The 18,032-nt window shown below is 41.3% G+C and overlaps 1 protein-coding gene across 2 annotated transcripts; it reads right to left on the bottom strand.

The window, feature by feature from the left end:
* Positions 1-548: 548 nt before the first annotated feature.
* On the bottom strand, positions 549-17,827 carry BAG1 (BAG cochaperone 1). 2 transcript variants are annotated; one of them, XM_066185069.1, is made up of 7 exons: positions 17,754-17,827; positions 13,708-13,836; positions 13,487-13,569; positions 12,678-12,791; positions 12,062-12,169; positions 6,391-6,453; positions 549-3,940 (listed from the first exon to the last, which is right to left on the bottom strand). In XM_066185069.1, exons 1-7 carry the CDS (start codon positions 17,794-17,796, stop codon positions 3,851-3,853), a joined length of 630 nt encoding a protein of 209 aa, XP_066041166.1. In that variant the 5' UTR covers positions 17,797-17,827; the 3' UTR covers positions 549-3,850. The 2 variants fall into 2 exon arrangements, with proteins under 2 accessions (XP_066041166.1, XP_066041170.1); XM_066185073.1 differs by lacking the exon at positions 12,678-12,791.
* Positions 17,828-18,032: the final 205 nt, after the last annotated feature.

The following is an 18,032-nucleotide window of genomic DNA, read 5'->3' as shown; positions in this document are numbered from 1 at the left end:
AGCACGTCTGTGAATAAAGCGCCTGAAACGTACTCCACCCCTCACGCCAAACCAGCCAAATGAGTAAAAAAGCAATAAACGTTACATCCCATACATCCAGATCCAGAAAACGCAGAATCACAGGGTGCGGCAGACTGGAAGGCATCACAGTGGTCTGGTCCACCCTGCCTGGCACAGGATCGTGTCCAGATGGTTCTTTAATATCTTCAGTGAGGAAGACTCCACACCCTCTCTGGACAACTTGTTGCAGTGCAACACAACCATGTAAAGTACTTTTTGGTGGGTTTGGGTTTTTTGGTTGGTTGGTTGGGTTTTTTTTGTTTGTTTGTTTTTTTTAAAAAAAACAAACCCAGCTTTCTTAAAGCTCTACCTCGTTGGCGATCCTGGGAATACTGGAGGCTCCAAATCACAGCACCCTCCGGGTAGTCCCGCTCGCTGCCCTGCACAGCGCACACGGCAGCACCAGCCAGAGCAGTGTGTGCCTTCCCCGCTAAAACACGGCCCAAATACACAATTTAGTGACCACAACATGACCAAGGACAGCAGAGAACTTTTCATGTTTTATTTTTATCTTTTCATTTATCACAGTACAATAACGTAAGTTAACCAAAAAACCAAAAAAATAAAAAATCTAGTGCCAACTTCCATGGTGTCAAGTGCTCCACTCCAAACCATGAGTGTCCATTAGAAGTCAAAAAGTGTTGCTCCAGGCTTACAGTGACATTACCTTCCAGAGAAATTGGTCATGGAAGATGCCACTATAACTTTGTGCTGTTTCCAGAGAGCAACCCATCCCATGGCTCCAGACTCCACATTTCCCTGAGTCGGGTTTGGTTCATCTCACACCAGCCCAGGGGATCTGGGAGAGAAAACAGGCCAAGGGCGTGTGCAATTCAATTTCCATTTTGATAAAAGACAAATCCTGTGGTACATTTTGCCGGGATGGCAAGTCCAAGGTGTGTAAACACAGCCAGAGCAACTAGAGGAAGACGATGGGATAAGTGCAACTAAGGCAAAAGGGAGTAACTTCTGTTTTGACATGATCATGGCAGATTGTTGGGCTGAGGAAACGATTCAGTAGCGAAACAGGTATCACAGCACACCTGGACTACAGAATCAGTGAGACTACAGCTTAAGCTTGATTATTTATATTTACAAATTCTGAAGAATATTTAAAATTGCCTCTTCCTTCCCCTTCCTCCCACAATTGCAGTCTGCTGCACTTCTGAAAAGCACAGACACTTGCTTTTACTGAATTTAAGGCTATTATGACAAAAAAATGTTTACAATTCCCCTCTCCAAAACTAAATATAAAAGTCAATTCACTCATTCATCTTGGAGAACTCTAAATACAACCATTTGTTTTCCAAAACAAAACAACTCATTTTTATATTTGGAAGACAAAACAATTTCTACTGCAGAAGTTGGTCTTCATACACATACTTTTGTCCTAGAAACCAAACCACTTAGCACTGCAAGGTAAGTTTGGCTCAGGACACCTACCCTCTGCTGAATGCAGATGTGCTGGTGGGAGAGGCTCACCATCACTGTCTTTGCCTCAAAGGACCAGATCATCAAAAGATCTGCTACGGAACATCCTGAAGTTAATCCACCTTGCTCTGAGACAGGCTGAGGATGCACTCACACAAGTACATCTAAGGAAGCAGCAATTTCTGGGAAAGACTGCTGGGAAGATGATGTCTGCCTGCAAATGTTCTCATCCAAGAGAGAAAACTAGGCAGGAACAGCAGAAATGGACACAGTCCTAGCCATGACCACAGCTCCCAGTTCTCTCCATAGGCACAGGAGGATACTTGCTTATTGTACCTGCACCTGTGAAAGCTCAAAGCATTAGAGAACCACATTTGGGAGGGTGAGGACCCTTTCCATCACAGGAAAGTGGTTGATTTTGCATTCCCTGAATTAGGCAAGTGTTGCTGGTAGTTTGAGAGTCACCTGAATCTGGTCCAGAAGCAGCAACAGCCTAGGCAGGGCTTCACAAAAAATGACCACAACCAATGCTTCCTCCTCTTAACCTTAAAGTGCAGGGAAAATGCAGCATGACAGACCAGTTACCTGGGAAAAAACTTCCACAGTCCTACCATACCAAATCCTAACATGATAGATAAGGTTCCTCGGCATTTAGACTATGAAATCCTCCATAGATGCTGATAAGAGAATTTCATACAGAAAAAATACACGCTTGGAGTAACTGGCCAACAGCAAAAAACATGGCAACTCAAATCTTGGTATGGTTAACCAGCATTTTTAGAATACAAGTGACCCTTTCTAATGCACAGCTATCACTTCATTTGTTCAATTTTTCACTTAAAAAAATGTTCCTCCAATTATGAACATCAAAGACAATACTGTAATAATAACACTTTAGGTATTATTTAAGCTTTATAACTTATCAGAAGTTAATATCTTTTTACATACATTTCCTATTTTTATCTTGAAAGGACAGCTAACCTTAAAAAATATGGGTAATGGCTCACTACCTAGGGGCAAATTCTACACATTGTCAGTCTGACTCATTTGGGATGAAGAGTTTATTTCTTGCACAGAAACAGGCTCCTTACCAGTCCCTGCTATGCCAGCCACTGTGCATCTGGGTGATCTCCCTATGAGAAGCATCAGTGAAAAAGCAGCTCCTGTACCTTTACATTACCTAAATGTGGCTGACACGCTCCACAGTCTACTCAGAACCTCTGAGCAACCACTGCAAAGTTGCTGCACCCACTCAAAGTTTCTGTCTCCTGCCAAAGCTGACTTCTCACCTAACAGAGAAGGTTAAGCATGGCACGTATCTGACTGCAAGGCTCAGTCATAACCCTCACACAGATGGCATTGCTAAAATAAACCTGTGCCTCTTTGCAACATGTTATAAAAATTCAGTGATTGCCTTAACATCCTGGAATAATCACTGCATTTTCCCATTAAATATAGCATCATGAATTCAGCAAATTCAGAAAAAACTATAAAAAAAACCCTTTCAAAACAGCTCCTTAGTTATACCTTGCTTGAACTGAACCCTTGGTATTTGAGCAGCATGAGTAAACTCATTTCATTTCTCAACAAAACTCAAGACAGAACACAAATAATAAAAATACAAATAATCTATAAAAACCACAGCACATCGGAAATCTGTGTAAAAAACATATGTCTGTATCAAGGAGCTCAGTAACAACTTAAAGCACCACTCAAAATTAAGTACCATACATGTTACAGTACATTCCATTTATTATGACAATTTAAGGCTAAAATAGGTACGACTCCCTTATAGTCAAGCTTTCTTATATTTATAAATGCATACAAACATTAAGTAGATACAAATGCGTAGGGGGTTTTATTGCTCTGAACTGTCTACTAGAATGTTCAGCTTCCCCAGATGTTGTCTCAGTTTGCCTTTTCAATCAAGCTGAAGTCCTACAACTGCAACTTATGGCACCTGTACAATTATAGACCTTCTTTGATTTGAGCTGTAAATAAATTCAAAGATTTTCAGACAAATTTATCAGACAAAATTGCCCACCACTGAAAATTTCATAACTTAGTTAACTAAACTATCTTATCGTCCATAAAATACACAATTTATCACAAAGATTAGTTCAGCCATTCTTCAGGAAGGATTTTCTTTCCAAAATAATAGTTCTAACCAAGCGGCAAACAAGACAACCAGCAAGAAATGATTGACTGGGACCAGTCTAACAGACTGGGCTTTGGGGAAAAAAAAACCAAAACAAAACAAAAAAAAAACAGGAAGCTGGATATGTGCTCCAAAACAAAGAGCAAACTTTTCTTCTTGCTCACAGAGCAATTATGTTTCCTATTTATGTAAGGCGATGCCTCATTCTGCCAGTGCCAAATTCTTTGACTGTAGCTTGTCCATTTCTTGGCCAATATTCCCTTCAATGGTATCACACTGGGCAAGAAAAACCTGAGAATAAAAAACAAACAAATGTGATTGGATACACAGTTTGGCACTGGGAGGTGTTTCTGAGGTACTGAAAGTGCAGTTTCTATCGTAAATTTGAAGATGTCAGCTCAACAACCACTTTGCAGTTGGTTTGGTAATAGCTTATGCACACCTGCATTTACCCAGACTCCAACAGAAACATGACACTGGAGAAGGCTAATAAGGATAATAGCATGGCTGCCCACCATCACCAGTCCCGATGCTGATGTATTTTCAGTTGATCCAAATTTCATGAACAACGATATGAAACAAAGGTTCAGACAAGTTAGTGCTTCATTCAGTTTGGAACATCTGAGCTCCTTTCTAAAACACGTACTTCAGAGGCCAAAGCTGGGAGGGACAAACCTGCTCAGTCAAATTCAAAACAAGCTTTCATTAAACCAAGAGCTTTTCTACTTCTTAAGACTACCAGGCACCATTGAACTTTCATCTTCATCAGCAGCCGTGTTCCTCAAAAGACTGAAGGCTCTATTCTAAAAAGGGCATCCACAGCACCTGATGCTTTCTTAGAACCTGCCCACAAGTTCTCACAAGTAGAGTAACACACAGAGAGCAGTTGGGAGCCAGCAGCCCCTGGTCACTTTGTTCGGCCTGTACACAGCACAACCCATCAGCACTTTAAGGCAATAAACTGTTTTAGGCCAAGCCCAAGGTGTGCAAGTACACTGCACCTTCTGAGAAAGATTCTCCCATTAGCTATTCATGTCTTGCCTTTGTTTTTGCTATGTCTGCACCAGACTCTGACAAAGTAGACATTTCATGTTATTTACATTAAAATGACACGAAGAAAGCACTTTCCCTCTACAGCAGCAAACTGTTGTCCGACACGAATAGTCCTCAACCATCACACTGCTCTGAATCATCTGTTTCCGACCAAACCCTTGAGCTGTCATCAACTCAAGTCTGTAAGAACTTGAGTAACGAAAAAGTGAAGGTGGTAACAACTGCTGTTGCTGGCTGCTACTGTTTCATATTTATCTCCTGACCCTGGAAGATGTATGACTGCCAGCAGTAGAAGGCAGTTAACAGCTCCCCCTTGCTTTCATGGGTACTTAAGAATAATAAGCATAACTTGCCACTGTTTTCTTGAAAAACAAACTGTTGTTGACAGCTCTGGTCTGAAACCTCTTAGGATTCTTCTGCAGTCCTCAAAGGGTTCATAACCCTCAGCTGTATAATGTTGTGCCTATAAAAGCACATAAGTAATTCTGATCTCTGCTCAACAGAATCCATTTTATGCTTTAACAGCAGTTCTTATACAAAAGCCCACTTGCTTCTGCTGTAACTTCACCCAAGACTCGCGATCCAGTAGCTTCCAAGAAGTTGATAGCCACCAGCCTATTACAAGTTTTGTTGCCTTAGTTAGGCACATGGAATCAAGACTGTGTTCAGAACCCCCACATAATAGCCACACCAGCAACCACCTCCACTTCCATTTGTATTGTCCAAACTTATCTCAGTAACAGAGTACAGAGTGCTTTGTCTCTAAAGGTGTAATTAAAACTATTTCTAAAGGTGTGATTAAAACTATTTCTCCTATGAAGTATTTCTTGGTGGGCTTCCTCTAAAATAGATGGCTATACTAAAAGACTTGTGAAACATCAATGGGAAGTATTTAATAAAGTTACAGTAAAAGACAAAATCATTCAACTCTATATATGAATGTGAGGTATTTCCACAAACAATTTTTAGGAGCCCAACCTGGCACTAAAGCTAGCACAATACAAATAAGAACAGTAATACAAGTAGCATTACCATTCATTTATGTAAGTTTGAGTGGAGGGAGCTGAATTCCAGTATTTATTAACAAACCTTCAGTTCAAGGTCTCTAAGAAAAAAATGCCTAGGAATTTACAAGCATCACACCATAGCAAAGCAATTAAACCCTCCATCCCCAGCACAGCTACTCTGCTGTACACACCTTAAAGACCTACTCTCCAAAGTTGGTGCACTGCAACAGAAGCTAAATTTTCCAAAGAACATCTCTGGCAAGGTCGAGTAGGTCAGCAGGAGTTACAGTTGACTGCATCCTTGTTTCCCAGACCTCAGTCATTACTCCAGCCCACCAAGATTCAAAAAAGGAGGAATGATCAATCCTGTTGTCCTTACAAGTTATCAGGATTACTTCACATCGTCAGGCAGCCATAAGACAAACCACTAATGTAAATGACAAACATCATCCGAAAAGAGCATGAACTGAAAATCTCTAGTTTGTGTGCTGTTTTACAAAGCTATTAAATACCTCTCAAAGGGGGGGTCATACAAAATATCAATGTAAGAACAAACACTGAAAAAATATGAACAGCTCATTTTCACAAACTCTTGGCATAAAAGTGTGGTATACAAGTGCCCAGCATTTACGGAGGGGAAAAAAAAAGTATAAAACCCCACCAAAACCAAAGAGAACTCACCTGGACTCTCTTCACCAGCCCCTTCTTTTTCAGTTTGCAGTCACTGAAATTCTCTGGCAGATTCTGCAGTAAAACAAGCAAACAAGTTGATGCAGGTTAATGCTGAAATGAACATATTAGACTTACAGCAAAAACTGGAATTATCAAAGAATCCTCTGAATAGGCATCCTGAAAATGCCATGCCTGCTCAGTAAGGGTGATTACACAGGAAAGAATATATAAGAAAAAGTTATTAATAAGTCAGGGATGCAGCATGCTGACTGCAAAGAACTGAGCTAGCAAATCTACCACGTTTCTTTAGGGAATATACAACAACAGACTACACACACTGCTTTTTCTGCTGTGGTGTGTGTTAACTGTTTGGCTGAGCTTCATCTTCAGGGTTTCTTCCAGAGATTATAACATGAATAAATTTCTTTCAAATACATTAACTCAATCACTTGACATTATTAGAATGTATCATTAGTAATGCAGCCATTGCCAGTCTAAGCTGTACATCTGATAATCTTGGCAATGTATGAATGGAAGGCAACAGATGTGAAGTGTTACACGATGTCAGCTTTTCATTGAATTCAAACTGCATCATCTTCTGTACTCCTACAACCCTTTATGTTCATGTATGTCATCCTGGCAAGTGTTACATGCTTTGTCCTTTTTGAGCTATGTGAAATTGGGGTGTTGCTGAGAAATGGTGCTCAGGTTTATAATTTTTTTTTAACAAGTAAAACACCTGTACAGATGATTATCATTATATAAAGTTTATGTGAACATTCTTAAAAACACTGTGTTCTCACTGGCGAAGATGTATAAAAATCTTGTGAGTTTCTCACTAGTTTACCTTCTGTTTTCTATCCTAACTCCACAATAATACAGGTTTCCCTAACCTAATCTGTTTCATTTCAGCCAAAATGTGAGCACAGCTGGGAGGTTTCAGTACATAAACCTTTGTAAAAAGCAAAAAACAAAACAACAACAACAAAAAAAAAAGGCGCTATTTTTTTATTGTTCAGACAAATGGATTCTACTCCTCCTGTCTGTTGTCCGTGCTGTGTGCACTGGTGTGAGGCACTTCAGCTGAACTGTGGGCCGTGTGACCTCCCTATGGGAACACTCCTTATCCCCTCAGCAGCATTTCACTGGTGTTTCCCTCTGGAGCCCTAACAGCATGATGGCTGGAGTAGAAAGCTACAATCTAGTTTCCATTACTGGAACTTGGTAGGAAAGTTACAAAAATTGTATTCAGCATACAGGCTAAGGGGAGATGAAATGGAGGAGGGAGCAGGGTGGAAAGTTACCAACCCAGATACAACAATATGGAAACACAGTTGCTGCTCCCTGGATGGAATGCTGTCAGAGTGCCTGACTTCCCACACACAATTCACACTCAGGGGGCCCAAAGAGAGGGTGGGCTGGACACACCAGGCCAGAGTCTGTCCAAATCCTGCCAGAAGGGGAACATGGTGGTACCCTGTAGCTGATAAGCCACAGCTGTCAGCCAAGGAAGGAAAAGATTTCCTGCTGTTGAACCAACAACCATGGCGAGATCACAGGTGCCCACCTCCATTCCAAAGTTCACCTTGGATGCAATACTAATGTATAGTTGCAGCCCCAAAGGTCACCTCAGATGTAATACTGACACTATCTACCTCCAAAGTACAACCACCCCCCACTGAACATGATGCACGTCTACAGTCACTTTAGCTCCACCTAAACATAAAAATAGTATAAAAGTAAGTTAAAAATGGCATAAAACTAGGGACTGCATTACTGGGGATTAGAGCTGGTGAGGATATTGCTTTAAGTATGTTTTTTGCAGCCAGATACTACCACCAGAAATCCTGTCAGAGTTTTTTACTGTCTTAATAAAGGAGGGCTATTCCATAAACCGGTGAGTCCTTCAAGTGCCCTTCAAGGGCACTTACAGTCACTGGCAGCAGGTAACATATTTGACTGTGGATACCCAGGAAGGTCCCTCTGATGCTGTTGCAACCTGAATTTGTCCCTGACTCTTGCCTGCGGCACCAACAGACCAGTGAAAGGTGTGGAGGCCCAGCAGGGGCCTCTCCATTGGCATGTGACCCCAAGCAAGTCAGTTGAACCACCCCTGCACCAAGTGGGCTGCCCAGGGAAGGGTCCCCATAACGGGAGCCTGACAGACTGGTGGGGCACAAGGGTCTCAGCTAACCTGGGGCACTGACACACAAATCAAACAGAAAGGGATGGAGAAAACCTCCCCTCTCACGTGACAATGCTCCTTGAGCTTTAGAAATACCTTTCTCTGAAGATCTGATTTCATGTTTACAACTCATTTCTAAGAGATTAAAGTATTATAGTAAGAAATGCTTATCACATTTTTATTGATACAGATAAATTCAAGAAGTTTAGTAACAGGATCTCATCTTAAGTGGAAAAACTTCCCAGACATCTGGGAAATGTTTGTTACTGGAACAGTGATGCAGATTTTTCAGAATGCTTCTCTCTTTAAATCCTTGAAATGTTAATTTCGTATGGATTTATCCAATGACAAGTGTAGCAGAGACAAGGAGACAGTTAAATTTCATCAGAACAGCATGGTAATTTAAGTAAGTTCTACAGAGCAACTATAATTTAAAAAAATCCTCAAGAAAGGATGGGCCACCAGAGCACAACTATGAGTCAGTAGCACTATCAATGTCCTCAATACTGATAGATGCAATTTGACAGCTTTGTTGTGAACTTATGTTAACAAAATCAGTGACTGATATTTCAGAAGAGAAAGCTTTTTTCAATTCTTAGAACAATCTGTTCTCTGCAATATTGTCTTTCTAGATTAAAAAATCTGCCATTTAACAGGAGACCATCTTAAGGACAAAGTGAGTGCTCACACTGCGATATTGGTGAAAACATTCATTAAATCAGAGCTGGTTCACAAGTACATACTGTCATGACTGTGGATTCAAATCTTCCTATTCATCTCAGAAAAACTTTGCTTTTTCCTGAAAAAGCCTTCCAAGTATTTAAAAACCTGAGCCACGTGACCAAGTAAAGCATTTCCTGTGTTCCTCTCACTGCGATTTGTAAAAATTAGTGTATTTTGACTTCTATTCCTGGACCAAATGTTTTAACTGATGAAATAAACAGCACATGCCCACACAGAAATCTTCAAGTATTCAGTAAGACTCAACTGCACTCTTCCTGAAGAAATCTTTTAAGATCTGTGGCTTACGGCAATATCTGACTGTTTCAGACAAATTAAAATTTTGTAAGATGCAGTGAAAGCAGTAGCTGTTTCAACACATTTATGCTACAATTCTCAAGTTACAGATGCTCTACCCAAAAGCATCCCTTCATGACTTTACTTTCACACCTCTGGCAGTGACAACACTGTATTTTTTCTCTCACACCCCATTACTGTATGACTATAAACTTGCATCTCCACCTTCCAAATCCCATCTTTTAAACTCACAATTGTTGAACGCATGGCTTCTAGTCAAAGTATTTAGTTCCAAACTCAGCTCCTCTAATTAATGAGCTTGTCTGCTAGCAGCAAGAGAGTAATACTCCTAGAACAGAAAGAAGACAATATGCAGGCTTCCTCACCCTTATCTGTCTGTAACCAACCAAATCTCACTTTGCATCAAGCTGTATAGTTTTGAGTGATCCAAATAACACACAGCAGCTGAGACACCTTAATGAGCTGTGACAATTCTGCCAAAGAAAAAGACTGGAATACCTGTAGTGTGAGCTTGCTGCTATGTTTGACTTCTACAATGCATCATCCATTCTTCTCAGTCAGTCACATTTTTCCCCTGTGAATTTTTTAATATGCTGTTGACTCAGTCAACAGCACCTCTACACGTTCAGTAGAATTTAACAGATGTGACAGGAGTAGCTTTTAACTTGGCTGCTGAAAAGAACGTTAATTACCTGTATAAACCAATTCTATGGTAAGATAAAACACTTCACTGCTTTGCATTTCTATTTGCCATTTTTCACTCCAGTTGAACTCATTTATCGTTCATACACACCCCTCATTACCAGTCTGTACTGCTACCTCCATATACTGCACAACCACAGTACTGAGTGCTGCCTCAGTAAGTTGGTGGCCTGTTCATCTGACCTGGTGAATTACCAGCCCTCTGAACTCCCACATTTTATGTAAAGATTACACCCACCTACATTTCATCTGCAAGACTGCACATTAGTCCAGTTTTCAGGACAAATCTCATAGCCAGCTTCATATATTAAAACAAACAAATATGTGCACTGTAACCAGTGTGCAATCACTGGTAATCCAAACACTCACTTATTCCAAAAAAACAAAAAAAACAAAACCAGAACAAAACAAACAAACAAAAAACCTTTTACAGTTATTACAAAAACAAATATTACAGATTTTGAAAGAAATTAATTATTAGTCTTAGCTCTGGCTGCTCCACTTTCTCAAGAAACAAAACTTCAAGAAACAAAGTACAGGGCCTCCATTATTTCCCAAATCTAAACACCAAGTCACTGATTATAAGTCTTCTAAAACATTGTACTAGACCTCAAATCCCTGGTCCAGTACTATTTAGAGCATTTTGGATAAAGAGATACATCACAGCATGGTTTCTGTTTAAAGCACACAAAAAGTAACAGAATTAAAAGTAAACTCAGGAAATTGAGTTTGGATTAATCAGCAAACAGTGAAACAGTTTTACAAGGCTGCCTGCTGGGTTCCAGAACTGCACACCAGAATACAAGTACTGAGTTTTTTTCTAAATAGGATTTGGTGTCAAAAATTGAAGGGGTCAGTAATAAGCTTTAACCCCATCCAATTGAGACAGTTGTCACAACTGAGACAGTTGTCACCTTATAGGTATTTTCATGACAACATGTAGTCAATCTGCCACTTCAAATGGGAAATCAGTTACATGAAGTCTTTATGTGTAACAGCATTCAATAACTGTCAGCACAATATTCTCCTTTATATGAGGCACAAAAGGAAACAGAAATTTGAAGATTTCAAAATACTTTGAATACACCAATTTAAAAAAAAGAGTATCTAGAACTGTTGGCTATAACAAGCAGTAAAGACTACATTAGCATCATAGACTCACAATATAAAAGCAGGAAATTAGTTAGTAAGCTTCCCACCATTCCTAGGAACACATCCATATTATAAAGCATTTGATGATGGCCAGTTCAAATTATTATTCTGATTTAGTCCACTGAACTTTTTCAAAGAGTCCATCAAATTAAACTACATTTGTTTCACCAGTTATAGGCATTCACATGGCATATTTCTGAAAAAAAAAATCCAACAAAAGGTCACGATACCAAGAAGGAGACCCAAAGACACCACTACCACAGAAAAGCTGCTTTTTTCCTTCAGTGCAGGCTATTATGATCCTGATATGCAACATAATTATATAATAAGGCTTACAGAGAACAACCAGTAGGCAGAAAAATGGAGTAAGGAAATACGCTGGTTGGGGCAATTTTCTATTTATCTCTGTACAAGATCGTTATTCTCATCTAGCTCTCAGCTACTACATGACACAGGAAAATATTTATTTTACTCTGGAAATGTAATGTAAGATTCTGATCCACTAATGACTGTGAAGAACTTGGATAGCCAAAAACAATTTTTTTTAATACATCAAATAAGTTTCTGTTGGGATTTTACCCTCTTCTGTGGTTAGTTACTTACAATGGCATCAATCTGTTCAAGGGTCTTCATGAACTGCTCTGCAGTTCCTTTTATCCTTTTGTCCAGCTGTTTTAGTGCTTCTGCTTGGAGATCCTTTGCTAGAAATCCCTGAAGAAGAAAAAACAAAATTATCCCATAACCTACACAGTACTCACCTTCGAAAATAAGCCAATTCACAACAGCAGAAAACATATTTTGCTATTTCTGTATTTTCAAGCATGATAGAGACTCCAATCTTAATCTGTATTCTTCTTCATCTTATCAATTCTTGACATGGTAAATGTAAGATCTGTTAGGTTTGCTAAAATGACAAACATGTAACAGACCTTATTCTCTGGACTTCGAGAGAACTTTAAGTTTTTCCAGATATAGAATGTAACTTATGCCATATGAAACAATATTTACCTTTTTCCAAACAGTGCCGTGTCTCTATTTTGCAAACTCATAAACAGCATTTGGAATTCACAAAGAATTATTACTGAATCTTAGACATTTAGGAGGGGTAGCCTATTACTGACTACTCAAAACCGTCAAACTATTTTGTTTGGGCTTTTTTAAATAGATATATCTACCAAACTCCTTTGCAAAGATATAAAGTGATACAAAACTGGCATACCTTCTGGATACTTGTGAACTCTTTATTAACTTCCTCTAACTTATTAGCTATTTGCTCCACTGACTTCTCCAAATCTTTTAACTTCTTTAATTCAGCCTCCTCTTCTGGACTATTCTGTGTATTCAAAAGTACAACATTCACAACTAAGGAACAAATAAAGATACAAGGCAGCTAAAAAGCAGCAGTGTTGATACAGACATAAAGGCTTCAGAATACACACTACACTGTGGCTATTCTTTCCATATCTACCAAATAAGCTTCTTCCAAAGCTTAATTACAAATAAACTGAAATCAATAAGGTATATAAACACTTTTAATGAGATTCATTTGAAGGGAAAAGGAAAAGTGCATTTTTTTTTCTTTTTGTCAACTTATCATTTCTAAAGTATAGGCAACATTTACATCACAAGATTATTACCTCATCCTCAACTTGCAAAGCCAGCCACCAACCATTTCACCAGAAATAACCCAGATCATCAAGATTCAGTAGCTACAGTTGGGAAAGAATTTTTTTTTAACCAGAAAAATAAGATGAGCAGATAAGGTCATCAGTGCACAGAAGGTTCATGAGCACTGACCACAGATTAGGCAGTCTTGTCAATAATGTGAAGCAGAAGCCAGTCATTAATGTAATTCCAGAAAAGTACAAACTGAAGTTATTTGCAATGTAACATGAGACTGAACTCAACTTTGTGGATAGGTATACAAAATTAGGTTAATGCTACAGTTTGTTTCTGTGTTCAGCAGCCATCTTAGTGACAAAAATGATGATAGTTTAAGAGGAAAAAAGGTCCAAAAGCAATGCTTACCCTTTTCCCAATCAACATGACTTTACAACCATTTTTAACACCAAGTGCTGATAATGGTTGTTCCAGTTCTTTCAGAGACTTCCCTAAATGAAGAACAAAAGGAAAAAAAAACAGTTAAAGTACAGTTAGTGGCATAAGAATGTCTTTTTGAAAACATTCAAAACGTGGACACCTGGTGAAAGCTCATCATCTATAAAAAACATGGCAGATTCATAAGTTACCTTTGTATATCAGTTTCTGAAAAGGAACTGGAACTCCAGTGACTTGTTCAATAAGTACAGCCATGTCTTGTAGTGTGGGTTCACCATCTTCTTGTTGAGAAGCAACTTGAATACTGTGCTTTTCATTACCTAGTAGAAAAACAGAGTAACAGTAATATTTATTGTAACCTAGAAAATATTATAGAGAGAATCCATCTCTAATATTTACTACCTACCATTAATGCAGAAAGTTCTCAAATGACAGGTTCTCATGTAGAACCATAATTTTCAATCAAATTATTTTACTGCACTTCCTTCCTCTTGAAGTGACTGACCTCAGCTGAAAATGTTGGTTTACATTGGAATAACCTGAAGAGTTTGACTGGGTCTATTTTACTGGTGTAACTTAGCTCCTGCTAAATATTATTCCCTATCTCTTGTAAAGAGTATGGATGGTGTCCAGACATCCCACAAGCTAAAGCATGAAAGCCTACACCTTCCTGATGTATCCCATTTCCTACTTGTAGGAACTTCTAATGTCATGAGTCTTTGGTATCTGAGACAGTTATCACTTCCTTTGCTCCTTAAACATGAGAAACAAGCAATCATTGTCTACCCTGTTTCATCTCCACCACCAACCAGAGAGAATTCTCAGAGAACAAATCTATTTCTCCCCATATTCTACTGATAAGCAGACATAACCACTTGGAGAAGTCCCAGCTTATCTGTCACCTTCTACTTATGAAGCATCCTATTCAGACTCCCTAAAATTACCTGCATGCAAACAGGAGGCAGGGGGAAAAAAAAGGGAGTATGCCTATTAATCTCTGTTTTGCAACAGACCCTTTCTACAACCCTCTGCTCCCACACACTTAAAGTCTGTCAATCTGAAATCACAGGAATCAACCAGTTCTGGCTGCAAGGGAAATCAAAACAGGCAGTTTTTACTCTGCAGGAAGAGAGAACTTAACACATAACAGAAGAGAAACTATTCTCATGCCACTAATTTAAAGTGCACATATCTTTTACAAAGGAGAGTTCTAGAAAAAATTATTTTAAAATGCACCAGCCTCCCACAGTCACATGACAAGTGACACACGAACCTCAAAAATTTTAAAGCTCTAACAAAATTTGTTATTCCAAAATTTGTTATTGGTTATTCCAATTTTAAGCCTAAAATCACATTATGCCCCTCTCACCCAAGCATTTTCCACAAAGAGCCCTTCTTACCAGTTTGTTTTGGAAAAAAAAAAACCTAAAACAAATCACAAAACACAACCTCAGTACATTTCAAAAGGTCATTTTGATATATACAACTGCTTTGTATAAGGGCTCTGCCCTTTAGCAATTGAGGGGAAAAAAAAAAAAAAACAAAACATTAACTGAGGAAAAAAACATATGAAGTTTGTCTAACAACAGAACCAGTTTAATTACAAATTATGAGTACCCCTTTGGACAGACTGTAAACAAATTTTACTGTCAATTCACAGCAGAGTGAAATCACCATAAAAAACAACTCCTGGGCTGCACCAGGTACCAGAGCTGAGACTCCTCTGCAGCCCACAGTGAAGCAGCTGTGGCCCTGCAGCCCATGGAGGATCCCACACCAGAGCAGGTAGATGCCTGAGAGGAGGCTATGACCCTGTGGGAAGCCTGTGCTGGAGCAGGCTCCAGGCAGGGACTTGCAGACACACGGAGAAAGGAGCTCAGGCTGGAGCAGCTTTGCTGGCAGGACTTGTCACCCTGTGGGGAACACACACTGGAGCAGTCTGTTCCTGAAGGACTGCAATCCATGAGAGGAACCCACGCTGGAGCAGGGGAAGTCCCTTCAGTCCTCCCCTGAAGAGGAAGGAGCAGAAGAGACAAAGAGTGATGGACAGACTGGAGCCCCCATTCCCCTGCACTGCTCAGGCAGGAGGAATTAGAGAATTCAGGAGGAAAGTTAAGCCAGGGGGAAAAATCTTTTCTCTGAGTTCTCATTGTTCTACTCTGATTTGAATGTTAATAAACTACGTGTCCCCAAGCTAAGTCTGTTTTGCCCATGACCTGGTGAGTGTTCTCTCCCTGCCCTTCTCTCAACCCAGGAGCCTTTTGTTGTGTTTTCTGTCCCCTGCCCAGCTGAGGAGGGGAGTGACAGAGTGGCTTTGGTGGCCATCTGATGTCCAGTCAGGACCACACTTGCGGGTTGTCAAGTCACACATGTGGGTCTACTGCCCTTCTGTTTCTCAGCCCTGATTTCCATCTTTCCCCACTTTCACTCATGCACACAAAACTTTACTAAAAATGTTTTGTGCGAAGTGGTCAAGCCGCATCTGACAGCTGCAGGTGTAAACCAGACAGATGAAGCCCAACCTAAACAAAGGCTTCTATTTGCTATTTATTAATGACAAAGTCATTATCAGGTAAGAAAACATTTGGAAGACAAAAGCATTCTCAGACAAGCAGGCTGTTGGCAAACAGCAAGACGTTGGTATTATAAATATGTCATTAAATTACTGACATTTCTGCAAAATGAAAACCCCTCAGATAGAATGGAGCACTCTGAAGGCACCAGTGAGCACATGAATCATGATGATTCAAACAGATGATTCTACAAAATTCCTCACCAAAGACTCTTAAACAAAACTACCAGGTGATAAAAGGAAACATTGTAACAAAACAATTTGAAACACAATTTGAAAACACAAATGAGCAAGCAGATATAAACAATAGGCTATAGAGGTGGAAAGAACATTACCAACATAATGCGAAAGAAACAAAGGCAGAATTATTCAATTTTTAAAAAAAAAAATACAGTAAACATTATTAAGTTTTGCTAACAAACATCAGACAAACACCTTGCTGATTTAATTCTTTACTATCTTCTTCACTCCTCCACCTGTCTCACATCCACTTCAAAATTTAACCATGGTGTTTCCCACCTTTTTTTAAAAAACTGTGGAGTCCAAGCTATTCTCACCCCTCTACAGTAGCGTTTTATATTTATTTATCAATACAAGTCTAGCTTCCTCTCCACCTTCTTCTCCCTCTTCCGATTTTTTTTTCCGAGGTGGAAAAAAGCTCAGCTGCGTCAGCTGGCCTTTGAGTGGCCCATTCCATGGGGTCATCACCCACGTGTCCTTCTGAAGGAACTGCTCTCTGTTGCAGCCTTGCAGCTCATCACTAGCTGCAAACACCCAAGCCTCTTCAACAAACCAGAAGAAAGCCTGCTGGGCAGCACCTGCTTTTAACGTGCACTGCTGACTTCAGCCACGTATTTCATCTAAATGAAGATTATCCAAAGAACAGAATCACAGAATGGGTCAGCCTGAAGGGACTACAGTGGGTCATCTGGTCCAATTTCCCTGATCCAGCAGGGTCATCCTAGAGCAAATGACCCAGGATTGTGTCCGGACAATTCCTGAATAACCTCCAGTGAGGGAGACTCCACAAGCTCTCTGGGCAACGTGTACCAAGGCACAGTCACTCCCACAATAAAGAAATTCTTCCTCATATTCAGGCGGAACTTCCTGTGCATCAGTTTCTGCCCACTGCCTCTTGTGCTGCTGCTGAGCACCACCGAGAAGAACCTGACTCCATCTTCTTGGCACCCCCGTTCAGATATTCACTCACATCAATGAGGTCCCTCTGCCCTCTCTCCTCGAGGCTGAACAGGCCCAGTTCCCTCACCCCTTCCTTTTAAGAGAGACGCTCCAGCCCCCCACGACCCTCGTCGCCCCCGAAGGCCCTCTGCTCTGCGCTGCCCGGCAAAGGCCGCCGTGTCACCTCTTCCCGCTACCACCCTTGAGCACACCCACGCCCGCCACCCCCTCTGCAGGACACACCGGCAAGCCGCGGCCAGTAAGGAGCGAAGCCTCACGGCAGCAGCCGGGACGGACCCCGGGCCGAGCGGGGCCGTGCCGTGCTCCGCCGAGGCCGCCCCGCCTCGTCCCCACCGCCGGTGTCGCCGCGGCCCGCCCGCCCCGCAGCGCCCGGTGCCGCCCCGGGCGGGGACCGCGGGCAGCGGGGCGGGGAAGGGCCGGAGACGCGCCGCCCGCCCGCCCGCTGCCCCTGCCCGGGGCGCTTACTGTAAGTGACGGTGACGGTCACCGGGGCTCCGGGCGCCGCCATCTCGCCCCGCCACAGGAACCGTCGGCGGCGCAGGCGGGGCGCGCCCGGAGCGCGTCACTTCCGCAGCAGGAGAACGGGAATGCCGCGTATCCCGGGCCGCTCGCGGCGCGGCACCGCCGAGCGCCTCCCGGCAGCTGCAGGGACGCGGTCGAGGCGTGAGCGGGACCTCTTCTTCCCCATCCCGAACCCGGCTCCGCCTCTGGCGAACGCTGTGGCCGCGGCGCTGATAACCTGCC

Source organism: Chamaea fasciata, unplaced genomic scaffold (genome assembly GCF_029207755.1).
Source record: "Chamaea fasciata isolate MVZ Bird 193981 ecotype frontalis unplaced genomic scaffold, bChaFas1.0.hap1 SCAF_1, whole genome shotgun sequence".
Taxonomy (NCBI): Eukaryota; Metazoa; Chordata; class Aves; order Passeriformes; family Sylviidae; genus Chamaea; species Chamaea fasciata.
The sequence above is the reverse complement of the archived record's forward strand: the minus strand, read 5'-3'. Positions and strand labels throughout refer to the sequence as shown.

Excerpts from the sequence above, each read along its gene's own strand:
- BAG1 (XM_066185069.1), bottom strand. The coding sequence starts at position 17,796 with ATGGCGGCGCCCGGAGCCCCGGTGACCGTCACCGTCACTTACA. Across the intron at positions 13,570-13,707 it reads TCAGAAACTGATATACAAAG|GGAAGTCTCTGAAAGAACTG; the intron begins GTAACTTATGAA and ends TTCTTCATTTAG. Across the intron at positions 12,170-12,677 it reads AGTTCACAAGTATCCAGAAG|GGATTTCTAGCAAAGGATCT; the intron begins GTATGCCAGTTT and ends TTTCTTCTTCAG.